General features: G+C 34.8%; 1 protein-coding gene across 12 annotated transcripts; it reads right to left on the bottom strand.

Moving 5' to 3' along the window:
* Positions 1–3,696: 3,696 nt before the first annotated feature.
* On the bottom strand, positions 3,697–16,768 carry VPS45 (vacuolar protein sorting 45). 12 transcript variants are annotated; one of them, XR_016050019.1, is made up of 14 exons: positions 15,963–16,768; positions 15,002–15,178; positions 13,059–13,254; positions 12,828–12,907; positions 9,868–10,101; positions 9,590–9,715; positions 9,391–9,471; positions 9,145–9,286; positions 8,831–9,009; positions 7,752–7,900; positions 7,509–7,616; positions 7,265–7,386; positions 6,791–6,922; positions 3,697–4,143 (listed from the first exon to the last, which is right to left on the bottom strand). XR_016050019.1 is itself a non-coding variant. In XM_088859279.1 (14 exons), exons 2-14 carry the CDS (start codon positions 15,089–15,091, stop codon positions 4,089–4,091), a joined length of 1,701 nt encoding a protein of 566 aa, XP_088715405.1. In that variant the 5' UTR covers positions 15,092–15,178; positions 15,963–16,768; the 3' UTR covers positions 3,697–4,088. The 12 variants fall into 12 exon arrangements, 6 of the variants coding, with proteins under 6 accessions (XP_088715405.1, XP_020529754.1, XP_088715404.1 ...); XR_016050022.1 differs by having other exon boundaries at positions 9,874–10,101; XR_016050018.1 differs by having other exon boundaries at positions 16,598–16,768.
* Between the last annotated feature and the right edge of the window lie 1,248 nt (positions 16,769–18,016).

Genomic DNA, 18,016 nt, shown 5'->3' with positions numbered 1-18,016 from the left:
GGTTTAGGAAAGGGAGATAATGGTTCATGGACCTTCCATAATATTGGTAGTCTTCTATAGAATGGATGACTCATGTCTCTCATCCAACAAGTTACCCTTGATCGACGGTCTATGTTCAATCTCGCAAGGCAAGCTGAAGAAAATCAAGCTCTAATCTTATTCAAAGCCTATAAAAAAGGATTCTCTATCTAAAAATCTCTACTCCTTATCTCTTGTACTTAATTTCCATCTTTCTCTGTCATATCCCGAAAAGCAGGCACACACCACTTTCTTATGTTTGATCTCTCTCTCATATTGTGAAAGAACCTAAAGGTTTAGGTTATGTAGCTCTTCTCTCCTATCTCTCAAATATGGACTTACGGCTAAGGGTTTTAAAGTTTAGCAAAAAGAGAATCCATCTCTCTCAAACTAAGTTGCTAAGAGAATCCACCTAGGGTTTGAGTTTGTGATCAAAGGGGTTCATGTTTCATGCTTAGCCAAAATTTGCTTTTCGGTTCGAGATTGAAGCTAGACAGGTTGATCCTGTACCATCGGATGGTGGCGATTCGGTGTGGGGTGTAATAAGCCCAGTTGAGGTAATCTCCGGCACACTTCATTTTTGGTTCTTGCAATCTTATCTTTTATTCTCAAGCATAATACAAAGTTGTTTCAATGGCATCAAGTTGTTAAGATCTTGGTTTTAGTGTTATGTTGATTTTATTTTGAAATTTATCTTATTATAATAAAGACCACCTGTAAGTGATCTTTTGCCAAAAGAAAGGGGTGAAAAAAAAAAATGTATTCCCCGATAAAAGGTCACATACGTCTTTCTTTCAAAAATGGTATAAAAACATTTGTTGTGGCTAAGTAATCACAATGTTCGCCATCAAAGCTGAATAGAAAGTATCACTAGAGACAAAATTATAGCCACAAAAAAAAAAGATTAAAATAAAAACTAAAATAATGATGAAGATGATGATGATAAAAGAAAAATGCTTTTATATGGCTCTAGTTCTAAATAAGTAAAGATTTACCTTAAAACTCATGAAAAATTTGCAATTCTTGTGTTAGAAAACTTTCAAATTGATCATCCCTATCTTGACCATTATGGTTATAAAAAAAAATTAAATTAAATTAAATCTCAAGCCCTCTAAAATAGTGTATATTATACATATTTAAGTTGTCAAGTACCATGAGAGACCAAATTACAGCCACAAAATCAAAATGTTTTGATAGGCCGCAGTCCTAAATAAATAAAGCGTCACATTATAAGTCATTGAAAAATTGCAGTTCTAACATAAGAAGACCTCAAAAATTGATCATCACAACCTTGACTATTATAATTGTAAAAAAAAAAATTCAAGCCCTAAAAAAAATGTATATTATAATACATTATCTCAACCGTCAAGTACTCCGACAAACAAAACTATAGCTACACAATATATATGGGAAATGATTTCATGCATCTATTGTATAGTAATATAATGAAATAATCTTCAAAAACTATATTAGGCCCATTTGTTTGACTCAAATTTTTAAATATACACTCTTTTCATTTTAATGAATGATCACAAAAAAACAAAAATTCAAAAACACAACCTAGAAAGTGTTTTTGAGCCCAGTTAACATATGCCATCTATTTTGGTGAGATGCTTGGATCTAAGCCTTAGAAGGATATTTTTCCTTTCCAATTTTGTTAGATAACTTTATTGTCATAAGATTAACGGTTAATAAAGAAAAAATTTATTTTGAATTCATATAGGCCTAGATCTTGAAATTCACGAAATTTACGGTTTATATTTATTGTTGGAGGAAACTCATTTTGATCATATATAAGGTGCAACTGGAATTTTATGTGATCAATGCATACCAATGAAACTAAATAGCAAGTTCTATAGGACAGCTGTGAGACCAGCTTTGCTTTATTGGGCGGAATATTGGGTGGGCAAAAAATAATATACCAATAGAATATGTAGCGGAGATGATGATGTTGAGATAGATGAGTGGCAAGATAAGAAGGAATATAATTAAAAATGAATCCATTAGGAAAAGTTTAGTGTGGCACCAATAGGCGATAAAATGAGAGAGAGTAGACTTAGGTTGGCCGACTATGTGTGTTATCGACCCAGTACAACACCTATTAGGCGGTACAAGTTAGTTCAAGTGGAAAGATTGAAAATACAAGAGATATGCCCCAAAGAACATGGTTAGAAGTAGTCCGAAAAGATATAGGGATTTATGACCTCGCTAAGGATATAATATTTAATATTTAACATAACATATTGGTGAACTAGGATTCGTGTAGCCGACCCCAATTAATTAAGAAAAGGCCATGACGATGATGATGATAAGGTGCAAATTAAATTTTTATTATTTTCTATATTGATTATTAAGAAGAAGGGAGTGTATACAAAATTTCAAGTCATACAAATACCACAAACATGATTTTCTAGAAGTGTAGTTTCATTATACTCTAATAACATCGTCACATGTTATTATTTCCTATATATATATATATATATATATATATATATATATATATATATATATATATATATATATATATATATATATATATATATATATATATATATATATATATATATATATATATAATTCTTAAAAACACCTAAAGGTGAATTACTACAGTAATTTGCCCCCGTCGCAGACATTGTTTTGCCTAAACGCCGCCACTAACCTACAGGGGCCGTAGCGGTCATCGTATATTGTTTGCATCAAATTTGCATGAAAAAAATCCCGTCGTGAACATGCGATATACATGACAGACCGCCATGGTGACAGTCTTTAATCCACGCCGTCCAAAAAATTCGAACGACACCGAGCCTATGGGCGAAAATGCACAATAATACTATTTATTTCTCCCCTAGGTGATTTGTAGTCTCTTCTTATATATCCTATGAGACTATTTACTTTTGATATTAAGAAGTCAATCAAATTTAGCCATTACAAGTGAAATCCGATAGAATGAAATGTGTCATTTCGTTTGAAAGATTTTATTTTGGACATTGTGCATAATCAATGACACATCTGCAACCATCCGATTTCACATTCAATGATAGATAACGATTGACTTCTCGATATGAAAAATAAATGATCTCATTTTATATATATATATATTTGGAAAGATATTTTTTTGAGTAATTCAATGGGAAAAATAGACCCCTACCCCTTTTTTTCAAGTAGATTAAAAATAGGCTTTTTGAACCTATCAAAAAAAGTGGTATTAGTATAGGAATGGAAACCAATATGATGACTAAGATATAGAGTGACCACCACGACCCAAGCTCTTTCCTTTTGAGTAATTCAATGGGGAAGACAACCCTACCCGTTTTTCATATAAATTAAGGAGTCATAAGTGGTATCAGCAAGATTGGAAATGATAAAGTGGTACCTAAATATGGTGGTAATACTACCACGACCCAGCCCTTTTCCTAATATATATATATATATATATATATATATATATATATATATATATATATATAAAACCTTAAAACTCATAAAAACTTTACAATTCTTACATAAAAAACTTCAAATTGACCTTAACCATTAAGGTTGTTAAAAAAAATTGAAGTTTTAAACCCTAAAAATAATATATAACATATCATCTAGACATCTATTTTCAATTGTTCACAAATCCATAAAATATGAATCATTTTTTGAGCTACAAATTTCATTATTGGCTGTACAAATATATTTTAGAGCCATCATAAAAATTTTCCATTCCCAACTGTGTGATTCATTTTTTTGTCCGATCCTCGCAAAGTCAGAACTTGCTACAGATAATAGAGTACCTTTAGAGAGTATCCAATAAAGAACAAAGAGAGAGTGAGACTAGAAAGAGAAGCGTATATTAATTCCATTACATTTCCATTACAAAAAAATTAAATGGCGAAAGTACACGGGAAATGGGATCAGAGTAAAAGGCTCGTTTTCAACGATAAGAGAGAGAGTCCCAGTAAAATGGGAGACATCAACAAATACAGGAGGCTATTTTCTCTCTGTAGCTAGTCTCCATCTATCAACATTTTTTTTTTCCTTTCTCTCTCTAAGCAACGAACAAGAGCTTTGATTCATTTCTTTCGCTTTCAAACCACGCTCGAGCGAGTGATTCTCTGAGCCTCTTCCAGCTCTCTCAGAAACCTGCACATCCAATTTAATGCGCCACCCCCATAAGCCAATTAATGTGAGATTTCAGAAGCCACAACAAACCGAAATTTCAGATGAAATTCAGTGTAATCTCAGTGCACGTTACTTCGGCTGAATTTAGAGTAACCTATTACTTCATAAGAACATGAATTTAAAAAGTACAGGGTGAATTTTGCAGGAATCTTTTCACTAATGGGCAGCTGAGAATTCAAAAATGCAATTAAAAAAAAAAAAAAGGCAACAACAACAGTGGGAATTTATTGGAAAATAGGGAAACTTAGTTTGCAAAGCACATCCCTAAAAAAAAAGGGGGGCCTCGGGGCAAGGGCCAGGCTAGGCCAGTGCCAACCCGGTTGCCCTCTTTAGATATATATTCTTTTTATTTTTGCTTCATTTGTTTATGGCTCGAACCTATTAGAGCCATGGCCAACCCTTACTCGACAATAGTAACTTGTGACCAACAAAAGGGTCACCAGATTTGTCCCTTGGTTTCGTTCTATTTGTTTCCAGTCAAATGAATGTACCGGATTGAAAGAGATTGTCACCAAATAAGAAGACCCGCAATTGGGCCCCAAGGCATACAAAATCTTGAAACTGAGAAATAAATGAAGGGAAAGAGAAAAGACAGTGGAAAATGAGCAACCTAAACCAATGTATTAAAGGGCCCACAAGCTAACAAAACTTTATCCAAGATAAACAAAACTTTATCCAAGATATATGTATCCTGGATAACTATTCTCCCCACAAAATAAAGAAAGACATAATAACAGATGGAAAACCTTTCTATATGCAACTGTAAATGGGAAAGGGGTTGGGGTGATGGTGATAGCATCCTCACACTCTTTAACACCCTAGTCACCACCCTAGTCACCACGTTGTAGTTTACATTCCCACCACTACCACCAACCCCTTGATACCTTCATACATTCCCACCACTACCACCAACCCCTTAATACCTTCAAAAAGCTAACTCCTAATCTACTTGATAAAACAGAAACAGGCCTATTTTCCCCACTAAATTACCCAAAAAAAAAACCCTCTATAGGGAACTTTATATATGCAACCAGTCCCAGCCGTCCGATCTGAACAGACGGCTAAGATGGCCTCAATCACAATCACAATGTCACGCCTGAACTCTATTTCATTTTTTGTTTTTTTTCATATAAATCATACTGACACCAAATCTGAGTTGTTCAATCCTCTCATAGGCACGCACCTACCAAAAAATATTTTCAAAAAAATAAAATAACCAAAATACGCCAAAAAAATTATGGGCAGTTTGGTCATTTTATTTCCATGAAAATGTTTTTTAAATATTTTTTTTAAGTGCACCATCAATGATCACATCCACCAAATTTCATATTCATATGACTTGTATAAAGAATAAAAATAAAATACTCTAAGATGTTAGATCTAGATCAAACTATCAAGGCTCACTTGTGACATTATGGCTAGAGGAGGTATCCTAGCCATTCATTCATATACGAGGTCTAGAAAGAGTAGCATATATAAGTTCCCCATTGCCTATGGCATAAATAAAGCTTTTTCATAATAAATTAAATTGAAGCAATAAACGAAGGACTAGGAAAAAAAAGACCATAGGAAAAAGGATGAGGCCCAAAAATATGAAAAAAAGAAAGGGTAAACAAAGAGCCCTCGTATTTAAGAGCTTTTACAAGAAAAAGTTCAGCCGTTATAGAATACTATTTTTTAGTTTCCTTTTTTACTGATGTGTCCATGATTGTATCAAAAACCAAGAGATTGAAAACCAAATTTGTCATAAAAAACGTCAAATGTAGTCGAGAAGAACGAAGTTTATGGCAAAGGAAATGAGAAACAAACATGTGGGACTCAACAATGTAAGTAAAATCATTTCAATTTCCTAGATCTTTTCTTTAGGAAGCAATTTACCAGAAATAAACGTTCAAGCTCAACATCCATCGTCAAATCACAGCTACCCCACCAATAAAAGATAGAAATACTGGCCAGCCTAAACCAATTCTCATTTTACAATGACATTCCTTGTATATCCCACAAAAACCTAAATTCCCCTACTTGAAAATATTTCAATATTTTGTTTCAAAGTAACAGCTCAAGGAAAGAAGCATCTTAGCTGAGAGAGGGAGAGAGAGAGAGAGCCTGGTATTGCCAATATGTTGACATTTTGTTAGGTTGGAGATGAAACCAAAAATTAACATCCACTTAAGTAATGACAATATCTCATGAAAATTTTGAAAAGGTAACTTGTGGAATTAAAATTTTGCATGACCCATGCTTTTGGGAATATGAAAATATTTTCATATTTCTTTATTGCTGACATTCTCATCTTGAGCTTGCTTTAGTATCACAGTTAGAAAAATTTTGAACCTCAGCCCAGGTTTGGATATCATAAGCAACCTATTTCTCCGATTGTATGGACAAGGTTTAGTCATTTTAAAGTTATGGATGCCAATACAAGTTAATCGTAATCACGACCACAGGAAGATATAATCTCACAAATGTAAATTCAAGCAAAAGCAAACAAAGAGGAAAAAAGAAATATGAAGTTCTCAGACTCCAACTGATCGCAAGACCATTTAATTAAACTAATACATCAGCAAAACAAACCAAAGTATGAATACTAAAAGGTAAGTAAATATACCTCGCTGAATTCAGAACAACAGAACCACCAAGGATAAAACGTGTCCCTGAGTTGCTCGCATTTTGCAATGCCACTGTGCGTGCTTCTTCATATGTTGTCCCTCCGACTACAAAGATAACTACCTCCTGAGGCCTGCAAGAATATGCACCAGATCAGATATCTAATAGAAACTCCCTCTGCCCCTCCATCCCTCGTCTGTTTGGCACATTAAAAAAAAACCAAATATGATCATAAGATAAACTTTTGGAAGACCCATAAGTTTGGTTTTTTTTTTAAAAAAAAAGAAATGATTAGGTAGAAGTCAGAATCAGGTCCAAAAATGACTCAAGTCTTGGTTCACATTTTACATTCAATGTCATACATCAATCACTTGGATGGAGTTAACTGGGGATCTCTCTCTCTCTCTCTCTCTCTCTCTCTCTCTCTCTCTCTCTCTCTCTCTCTCATATGTGCATCTGCATCTTGTGCTCCTACCTGCCCTGCTGAAAGTGGTTTCCAACAAATGGATAGTCGACATCTCTGAGCCGTCCCTTTGTAATATTTTCCATAGTTTGAAATAGAAGAGGCTGGTGTTGGGTGTAGACATTCTCCACACCCTGCAAAACAGGCGACGCCTCCATTATGACGATTACTTTTTTTGTGTAATTAAGTCAAGAAGCATTTTGACCATGTAATGGATTTCAAGTATTGGGTCGAGAAAGCAATTTCAACAATATACCTTAAGCCCACGAGCCATGTTTCGAGCAATATTAAGGAGGTCACGATTTCCAAATAAATCACCTGTTCGTTTATCCACACCAGCTTGCTTCAACAGGAACTGGACAAGCTGAGGTTAAAAAGTCATGAAAACATGGAGCCCTTCAGCCTCATCGCTAAGCAAAATGCGTCATACATATGCATGCTAACAGTGAGAAGAACCAAGAAAATAGAGGAATATGGGTTGAGCTAGATTACACCAGACTTGTATTTTGCAGAGCGGGAAGCTAATTTGTTGACAAGCTGCATCAATTGGACAGGGCTCTCCTTCTCATAGCGCAAAGCATACAACATCACCAGGCGTAAACGGTCCACATCTGAAACACTGTCATTATTGAGAAGATTCATGACTGCCTGCAAAAGAATTTACAAACCATCTCATATGGAAAAAACCATTTCTTATAATGAAGCAGTTAATATATGTTTATCAAAAGCTCAACATTAACAGACGTAATGGAAGAAAGCATCATAAAATAGCAAGGAATCTTATCTCAAAAGGTCCACTACGATTATGCACAGTAGTTGAGGTAAAGATAAAATGAGAAGCTCTCCCTGTAGGATGCATTACTGGTAGTGATTCTAATACTGTCTCTAAGCTCAGTCAGGTAGCCCAGTACCAAGGTTTTTATGCCTTAGTTACCAATAGTGCCTACCGAGCAAGAAAAATCTAGCAACAGGAATAGGGAGCATTAACCCACTAGAAACCTATAATGATCCCAAGTTGTAACTTTAGAAAATGAATTTACAGTCCGGTTACCTCAGCAAATATGTGGAAGAGTAGTGACCTGTCTCAACATTTTTTGATGAGATGCAACTCAACCTCAATGTTCAACTCAATTCATGAAAGAATGGATTCCAAGTAGTTCGAATGGCTTTGTGTCATTTCCATAAACTGGAGTCAGAGAATAGAAATACACAAAAAGTCCTACAGTAGATCTCAGAGCCAAACAATCTCATTATAGGTAGTAGACGTAACTCAGTATTTCAATACTACAGCAGAGCTAGCTATAGTTCCTTGCTGTTACACTTCCAAGAGATCAATGAAGAGCCTAAAACATAAATCAGTCAAGAACACCATTCACGCCAGCCTAGAAATTTCCTGATTACTAGAATTTTCTACATAGGAAGTTAATTCAATTCACAATGATGCAGATCCACAACAATAACATGTTTTTTCTAGTTATTTCCTTGAATGTTGTAGAAAATTAGACAACTTGAAATAACCATCATGAAGATACTTAATAGGATGCCATATAAAGTAGCTTTCATAAAAATTGGTATTACCTCAAAAGCTGCCACCTGTCCTGAGTTACAAGCCAAATCCTGTTCTGTTTGAGAAACTAACATAAGCCTTCTCTCTTCCACTATCTTGCTCATCTCTGTAACCATTGTCACATGCTTTGAGACATTCCCATGCATCTTCCGGTACTCTGGATAATTGTCAACAAATTTTGCCATGTCCTCTGCGAAAGCTCACTATAATGAATAACGTATAAGAGTAGCAACTACAAGAATGTGAAGAAATGAATTCCAGAAAACCTTGTTTACAAGACTAATGGCATTATGTCTTTGGGTGAGAAGGACTCATTGAACTGCACCTATTGTCTGAATATTCTGGTTACTCTTTGCAATCTGCTGAAACTCGTCCACCATTCGCTTGATATTCATCCCAAGATCTCCAAAATTCTCGTACATGTTAGCTTTAAAAAATGCATCCTGTTCTGATGATAACACCACCTCCTAAAAAGCAAGAAGTAGCAAATAATGCAATATCATGTAACAATAAAGTAGGATAGGAAAATTATTTTATGAAAATGAATTAGAAGGTGAAATACAAACCAGACCTGCTGATCCTTGGGAAGTTTTCCCACATTTCTCAAATCAACTTTATTATCCTGAATGCCAATCAGCTCATGAACCATTGCCTGGCATCGATGTACGGATAAGGTAGTTAAAATATGAGCTATATGGTCTAGGTAAGCACAATAGAAAATGCAATCTAGTTCTTCTTGATATTAATGACCAAGTAGCACACAAACTTACCTGGTATGTCCATTGGTTCAGCAATGGGGTAACAGGATCATCTCTTCTATCAATAACTAATAGCAGAGGGGAAATTTCAGTTCTTCTGAAGTCAAAAAGGCCAGTCTCCACTTCATACATTAGTTTCTGCAAAAAATATCTCTAACAGTAAGGAAGACCAGAACCATCCATAATCAATTCATCAATTGAGAAATCAAATTCATACTATCATAGGTCACAACAAGAAAAAAATTTGTGATCCAAAAACATAATTTGACACGCCAAATACAGAAATATACACAAACCAGGGCCTCCTGTGCAATTCTTCTTGCAATTTCAGAGCTTCTTTGGTAGCGAATAACAGGCCGACGCTTAAGTGCCAGAAAAACCGCAGCAATTCCATCCACAGCTCGATCACAAAAACGCTGCGAACTAGGAGGATCGGCAACTGCTGGAAGCATATATATGTGATTTGAGGGCAAATTCAATGTGAAATGGTAAGGATCAATAGCCACAAAATCAGCATAAAACTCCTGCAAGATCACATACATCAAATCAATGTAATTATCCACAATTTAAATATCTAAATGCAAGGAACAACTCAAGTAGAGTAGCCTTGGACCAACAGAATGTAGAAATAAACATATAGCACCACTGGATTATTTCTAGATACACAATGACCTAATGGAAAACGAATTTGGGTTTACAGAAATAACGCAAAAACAAATAACAAGACAGTCCACGAAAATTACATTACATGCAAACAAGAAGTACATGATTGCTTGAAAGATAACATATTTTTACAAAATATAGTATCTTCAGTGACCAAGGGGAATGACTGACACATTCATAACAACCACTTAGAAGGGAATTCTGAACATATAATCAAATTGGTGAGGCCATATGCGAGAACTTCCAGCATCTAGAGAACAGAAGAAAATCAAGTAATCCAGCACAAGTAAAAAAAGGTAAACAGCACATCACAAAATATATAAATTTTAAGGCAAAGTCATTCCCACAGTTTCCGGAATATGTGTTTCATAAGCACCCAGCATATATTTGTAGTGTCAGATATGACTTCAAAAATCGACTTCTCTGAAAATTCACTAAAAGAAAATTGAGAAAATCAATAGATTTGTCAAGCTAAAATGTTAAAAATGAGGAAAAGACAAGGAATATGTTAAAGAAAAAAGAAAGTTCCAAAGAAAGAAACATGTCACAAGATCCACACTGTGTCCAAGGTGCCAAATAAGGGATATATCAGACAAACAAGAACTTAAGAAGGGTATAAGTGTTTGTTAATAGATGTGGAATCTTATTCCTCTCTACAATGGCCCTAGAAAGAGTTAGATGCATTCAAGAAGTTGAAATTGATTAATAGGAGCCTCCATTTAGAATCATACTCACACCTTCAAATGTTGCATAATATAAATAATGAGCAACAACCTCCCCTTGACAATATAGATGAAAAGAAGTACGTGCAACCTTGTGAGAGAACATGAAGTTAAAGTAAAAGCGTGCAACACTCTAGAACTTCCTTTGAATAATGTGACAGTGGCATGTTGACAAGGCCTGGATAGCCAGAAGTCTTCAATATAGCCCATGATCTTTCAAAGATACACCCATAAAGTAAAGTGATTTGTCCAGGTTGTACGTGAAAATTTTGGGGAATAGGCAGACATTAAAGCAAAAATGATTGCTTGCTACTACTCTCTACTATATATTTAACTTGAAGGAAAAATAGAGGAAAGAAATTGCATACCTGAACAGTTGAGGACAACCCCGCCCCCTCCTAAACAAAGTGTACTTCTAGAACACTAGATTGTATGTGCTTGTGTAAGTTGATGAAATGATAACCAATGTTTTTAAACTCAGACCAGGCCTCAGACTCAGCCATGGCCAAAGCTGAGTAACATGGCCAAGTCTGAGTGGACACAACCAAGTCCAAGTGGACTCGGCCAAGTAGTTTACATATAGCCCAAATCGCCATAAAAATTAAACAAATAAGATATTGTTAAAAAATAAAAAAATTACATAGAAAGTCTAAATAAGTTGAACAAAATATATAAAACATGGATTTAAAACAAAATATTTACAGTTGGAGACATTTCAAAAAAATCCAAAAAAAAAAGAGGAAATATAAAAATAGGTCATACTGCAAGAAAAACTCACAAGTCATCATAAAAGAGTCCAAATTACATATAGAATTTTTATACATTAATTCCAAATTTTTCTATAATTTTTATGATTTTCATTTAGTTAACCCGAGTTTTACCCGGTTCTCGGGCCAAGGTGAGAAAATCATCAGAGTCCTTTTTTTTTTGAGGAAATCATCCGAGTCCTTGAACATTGGTGATAGCATTAGCAAGGGTTACTAACTGGTATCATATTATTATTGATAGAAAATACAATAGCACAAACCTTAGGAAAATAGCCCTGGCTATATTGATTAATACAACCACAATCAGTTAAAATTTAACACAAGTGTTAATGCGTTGTGCATATAAACTACGTTGTGCATAGAAACTATTATTCTTCAGCACAACAAATACTAGCATGAATAGAATTACTATAACATTGGCTATTATTTACCCACAGGTTGTGAACTCAACATGGTATAGTGGGGCCTAAAGGGTTTTTAAGAACACGTTTCTTGGAATCTACAGAGATTTCCCAATAAATTGTTAATGATGCAGATCTACTAAATAGTGATATTTGGACAGTCAGAACCCATATTTGCTTTTCCAAATTAAAGCTAAAATAAGAAATTCCTGAAATTGTATTCCATAGTAACATGTATTGCAGTTAACTTTACATGTTTATGAATTGACTATCGGCAATGAATGTTCGATAACTTTAACAACTGAACCATATCAGTAATTTCAAGCAGAGTTACAACTCAGTGGATTTTCTCACCAACAATCCTTACTTGAAATGTGCCCAGTGACTACTGTTAGGAAGAGAGTATACTTGCTTCATGTACCACATTCATAAAATTATGATGGCTGCCTCTATCATTTCCAATGATGTGTCAACTATGTGCATATCTAGCTATCATAGTGTTGTTCTTATTCCATGACATCAAGAAGGACCCCGCCACTCTAATGTGTGGATCTTTATCAACCATATGCCACTTAGTCTTGATTAGACTTGTTACTAGCATGAATTGAGCTCCATTTCTAAATATACTGTCAAAAGAGGGAACTGATCACTGCATGAGAACGTTAAAATTACACAGATTTCATTCACAAGATGTCACCTGGACTTGTTGCACAACTTCATGTTCATCCGAGTCAGCAAGGACTTGAATTTGATCGAGCTTGAGAATATTAGAGAAGACTGCACAGATAATGATTTGGAATCCAGAATTAAAATCATATGAACAAGAGAGAACCCAAAAACAGACAAAGCTTGAAATCCTGTCTCATGCTCAAGAATCATCAATTTCTGTAAAACCCTAAAGAATTTCCAATGCCAAAAGATGACTTACATAAATGGTACTCCCCAAACCTTGGACTACCTATTTGTCGTTTCAGCCGATCTATATTCTCTGTTATTGGACGAAGAAAATAAACAGCTTTGAGGTGCGCCATTGCTTCCTTGGATATGGAATCAACCATCTCTACCAAAAAGACCTCCTTCTGAAGTAACTCAGACTGAGAGTATACTACACTTACAATGCTGACCTGAAACCATGAGAATTCCCGACTATAACAATTAGCAATTGTATAAAAAAATCTGTCTCCATAAGGAATTCCAAACAATTGGGACCAATCAGATAAAAATTCTAAGATATCCTGCTATGAGAATTCAATCTACGAACATTAGAAGTTAGAACCAAGGAAATTTTTTCAGATGACAATAGCATGGCTTGCAAAAAACCTTGTGTGATTCATAAAAAGTTGGCCACTAAAAAGTGTAACATGCAAGGCCTAACAAGCAGGTTCATCTTAGGCACCCAATCGTATGTTCTTGTCATTGTAACATAAAGTGAGTAAGCAATACAAGGTGCTTTGGGAATCAAAGGTAAAATAAGACTGTAGTAGTGCTAATTATGATGTGTTTTACTTATTCGAGAAATACCATTTATGAAACGAGAATTCCAGGGGACATCCACCAATTATGAAAATGGAAAGGTTTGAAACACATGGAGAACACTTCTGTGTAAGTGTTTTGGCAACTCTCCTTTCTTTTCATTTTCTTCAAGCATATAAATCACGATGCTATGTCAAACCAAATTCACTTTTCTGGACTGATCAAATTGAGCCTAATTAACTTGATTATTTTTTTAATAAAGGCACGGAAAGTACATTGTTTTGATTTTGGCTATAGCATTAAACTCGTTGACCTGGTAAATCATAATCTTCAATCTTCATCTCTAGGGCAAGATTGAAATCTGACCGTCAATATTAAAAAAAATTGAAGGCCTACCTCAAAGAGGTTAGCATTGAAATTATTAGATCCGGAGCACATGCCACACACTTGCACGTGCACATGCACGTGTGCGTGCGCGCACACACACTCAATCTATAAACTACCAAAAATTAAGCTCAGGGGAGCTTCTGTCAAACAGGATTTTCCCAATATAAATAGGAATTTTTTTACATTTGATATATTAGTATCAAATTTAAATATCCAAAAAGGATTACCAATTGGCTAGACTTCAAAGATATCCTTTGCGCATTTTCTGCTTCACCATAGTCATTGATTTGGGAAGGTTTCTCGAGATTCAAGTCAAACATCTAATTAGGTTTGCGACTGTGAAGGCCGCCAGCTGAATTGATTTTAGAGAGAAAAAGTATCTGAAATTTTTTAGAGAGAATATACATGAATTTTTAGAGAGGGAAACCTCTCAAATTTTTACAGAAAGAAACTATTTCAAATCTTTAAGTTGTAGAAAGAGAAAGCATCTTAAAATTTTAGAGAGAAACTACATTAAATTTTAGAGAGAGGAACTACTTAAAAATTTTTAGAGAGAAATATCTCAAAACTTTTAGAGAGAGAAACTATCTCAAATTTTAAGTTTTAGAGAGAGAGTATATTAAAATTTTAGAGATTAGAAGGTATATCAAATTTTAGATAGAGAAACTACTTTACAATTTTAAGAGAGAGAAACTATCTCAAATTTTATGTTTTAGAGAGAGAAAATATCTTAAAACTTTAGAGAGACAAACTATATCAAATTTTTGATAAGAGTAAATTATTTAGAGAGAAAAACTATTTCAAAAAATTTAGATCGAGAAACTATCGCAAAATTTTTATAGAGAAAAACTATCTCAAATTTTAAGTTTTATAGAGAGAAACTAAATGAGAAGCTAAGCAACAATAGGAGCCCCGTAACATGTATTATAAACCGAAATTCACTACTGAGGCAAACCCAATTTCAAATACAGAAAATAATCATATGTAAGATTATATGAACAGAGTGAGTACCGTTTGGGAATCGAGAATGAGAACCTTCATGCCTGAAATGTCTTGCAACATCCGGGTCACATAGTCCCTGGCTGCAGAGATCAATACCATATTTGCACAGGTGAAGCAACGCACTTTTTCTTCAATTTCAAGATCCCATTTCTTGCTTCTTCATAAAGAAATCAAAACCCTAGTTCTCTGCAAATGCAAACAATCTTACCACCATCATCAAAATGAAAACCATCACTTTTCAGTTCCCAAATTTGAGTTACCAGTATGGGATTTGTGCTTGAATTGTAATAAGCTTAGGAAAATGTCCATAAAATGGTCAAACCACCTAAAAAATCCGCGGGTAAATCAACTGATTTCTCAATAAAGTCGTTACTGGAAAAATTTATCCAAAAGAACAAAAGAGATGAGATGTTTAACATCTCATCCGTTTCTTTTGATTAATTTCAAAAAATCCCCTGAAAAGACACAATCACTAGTTAGAACAATCGATATTTTAGGCGTGTTTTGATAAATGGAAAATTTTCCCGTGGTTTAATAAATTTCTTGATGAAAATTTGTTGTTCTCATAAAAGCAATTGGATATTAGAGAAAAGTATGAAAATTAACCACAACTCTCAAATGTTGAACTTGACCTATCAAAAACATTACCCTAATGAAAAAAACTTAAAGGATTCAAATGGAGTAGGATGTTATGTCAACACGCAATAAAAAGATCGAATTTGATAAAAAATTTAAATGAAAGTGAAAAAAATTGGAAAACCATTTTGTAGAGAGAGAGAAAAAAAAAAAGGGGACTAAATCCAACCAAATATTCCAATGCTTCAAAAGCAATGCGTTCTCTTTTACCCAACAAAAGAACAATCGGGTTTTCATGGCTACAACACCCAGCTCAAACAGCAAAGTCAGTAACAATTTAGGGTTTTCAAAAATGAACCTTAAGTTTTAGGAAGGAGATTATCGTTTTGGGTACCTGGTTGATTCAATCGAGGGCCCATTACTGAAGACCAGAAATGGCACTAGTCTTGGATCTGAAAGGCGCAAAAATGAAGAACAAGAGAGAGAGAGAGAGAGAGAGAGGCCTCTCACGTGGAAAGAGAGATTTTTCCCTTCAAAAAATGGAGAAATTGCAGAGATGGGGGAAAAGGATGGTTCCCAGATAGATTTCTCATTCATGTTTTTTCGCCATTTTCTCTATGAAATAGATGATTAGGGTTCGCACATGAACGGTTCAAGGACCGTATTAACAAGAAAAAGGCTCCTGATTTGGAGGCTTTGGGCTTTTTAATTAATGGTCTAGTGAGAAATTCAAAGGAGGAGGAAGTAAGAGAGATCAAGAAGCTAGTTAGGGACACTAATCTTGTTATCCTGAATAGAGAAAGATCATCAGCTTGGAGGATATTACACATCTCTCTACCCCAAATCTTCAATCCCAAATACCTCAGGCCATTCATGCACTTGTACTCCCAAGTCCAAAAAAAGCCGTCAAGAGAACGACGCCAGATTTATTTTAGAGAGAGACCAAAGTCCAAAAAAAAACAACGGCGCCAGATTTATTTTAGAGAGAGAAAGAGAGATCAAATGGAAAGGATAAGGCCAGCAACCCACCATTCTGGCAGCCTGTGAGCACTTCAGCACTCGAAATCATGTGAGAGGAGCGAGCAGGGTTAGATGGAGAAGCAGGTTGTCTAGAGACAGAAAAGGTGTTCACAGCAAAAGAAAGGCAACGGCCTTAGCAGGTCACCTATGGAGCCATCGGTGTCTGAGGTTTGATCCCTTGCCTTTCACCAGCATTTGCGTTGTAATTTATATCCATGGACGATGGAATCAACCATTACAATGTCTCGTGACAAATGAAATATTTTTATAACATGTCCAAGCCACATGCTCTCTCTCCGATTTCTGGTTTCTTGGAATGATACCAAAAAAATTTGTATTTGTGCTATAATGTTACATATTAGATTAAGGGTATGAATGTCGTAAGATTAAAGCTATTCCAATGAATTTAGGTACCGCACCAATACATGATAAGACGAGAGAGTAGACTTAAATGACTCAAATATGTGTGGTGACTACTAAATACATCACGATGTATGAATTAATTCAAGTAAAAAGATTGAAAAAGGTGAAAAATACGACCAAAAAAGCATAATTGGAAGTAGCTTGAAAAGATACGAAAACTTGTGGATTAAAATATGACTTTTAATAGAGCTAAATGGTAAACCAAGATTCGTATAATCGATGGTAATTAATTGAAAAAAGTAATAATTATGATAATGATGCTTTTAGAGAGTTGCAACCTTAAACAATCAAACAAAAAAACACCTCCAAACTTTGTGATGAGATATAATTTGGTGTTGAAATTCTTAAAGATAGTGTGAGACCTGTTTTTATCTCTAATATAAATTTCTAAACGCAAAAGATGTTTCACATCAAGCTGATTTATAAATGCATGAAAATCTAAAAAGTAGATGATCCAAATAATGTATTGCTAGATGTACTATTTTTAGGTAAAGGTGACAATGGGTCGCTAATGGGTTAGGTTCGACTATACCCAAATGGTATTCGGGTCCAAATTTTGGACCCAAAGCCAACTCGTCAAGTCTATAAGTTGGACTCATACTCATAGTCTTTGAGTCCCAGGTCTATTCCATTTGGCTCTCGAGTCTGGTCGGGTCCATTACCACCTTCATTATGAACTTCTTTTTATTTTTTTTTGCTTTTTTTTACCATCATATACCCATATTATTGGCAACAAAGTCACAATCACCGGCCATAAATTTCAAATCGTCTGATTTGTTGTTTAATAGCTAAAAATGACTATGAGTTATTATTGTATACAATCTTTAATACATATAAACTAATAAGACTTGAAGTATTTTATCTCCAACAATTTACGGGTACAGATCAAGTCTAAACAGACCCAGACTTGGACCCAAACCCAAATAGTACTCGGGTCCAAGTTTTGGACCCAGACCCGACCCATCGAGTCCAAATGTTGAACCCCATACTTGGACCTGTGTCGAG

This window comes from Amborella trichopoda, chromosome 2, assembly GCF_054954075.1.
Source record: "Amborella trichopoda isolate Santa Cruz 75 chromosome 2, AtrichopodaSantaCruz75HAP2 v2.0, whole genome shotgun sequence".
Lineage (NCBI taxonomy): Eukaryota > Viridiplantae > Streptophyta > Magnoliopsida > Amborellales > Amborellaceae > Amborella > Amborella trichopoda.
The sequence above is the reverse complement of the archived record's forward strand: the minus strand, read 5'-3'. Positions and strand labels throughout refer to the sequence as shown.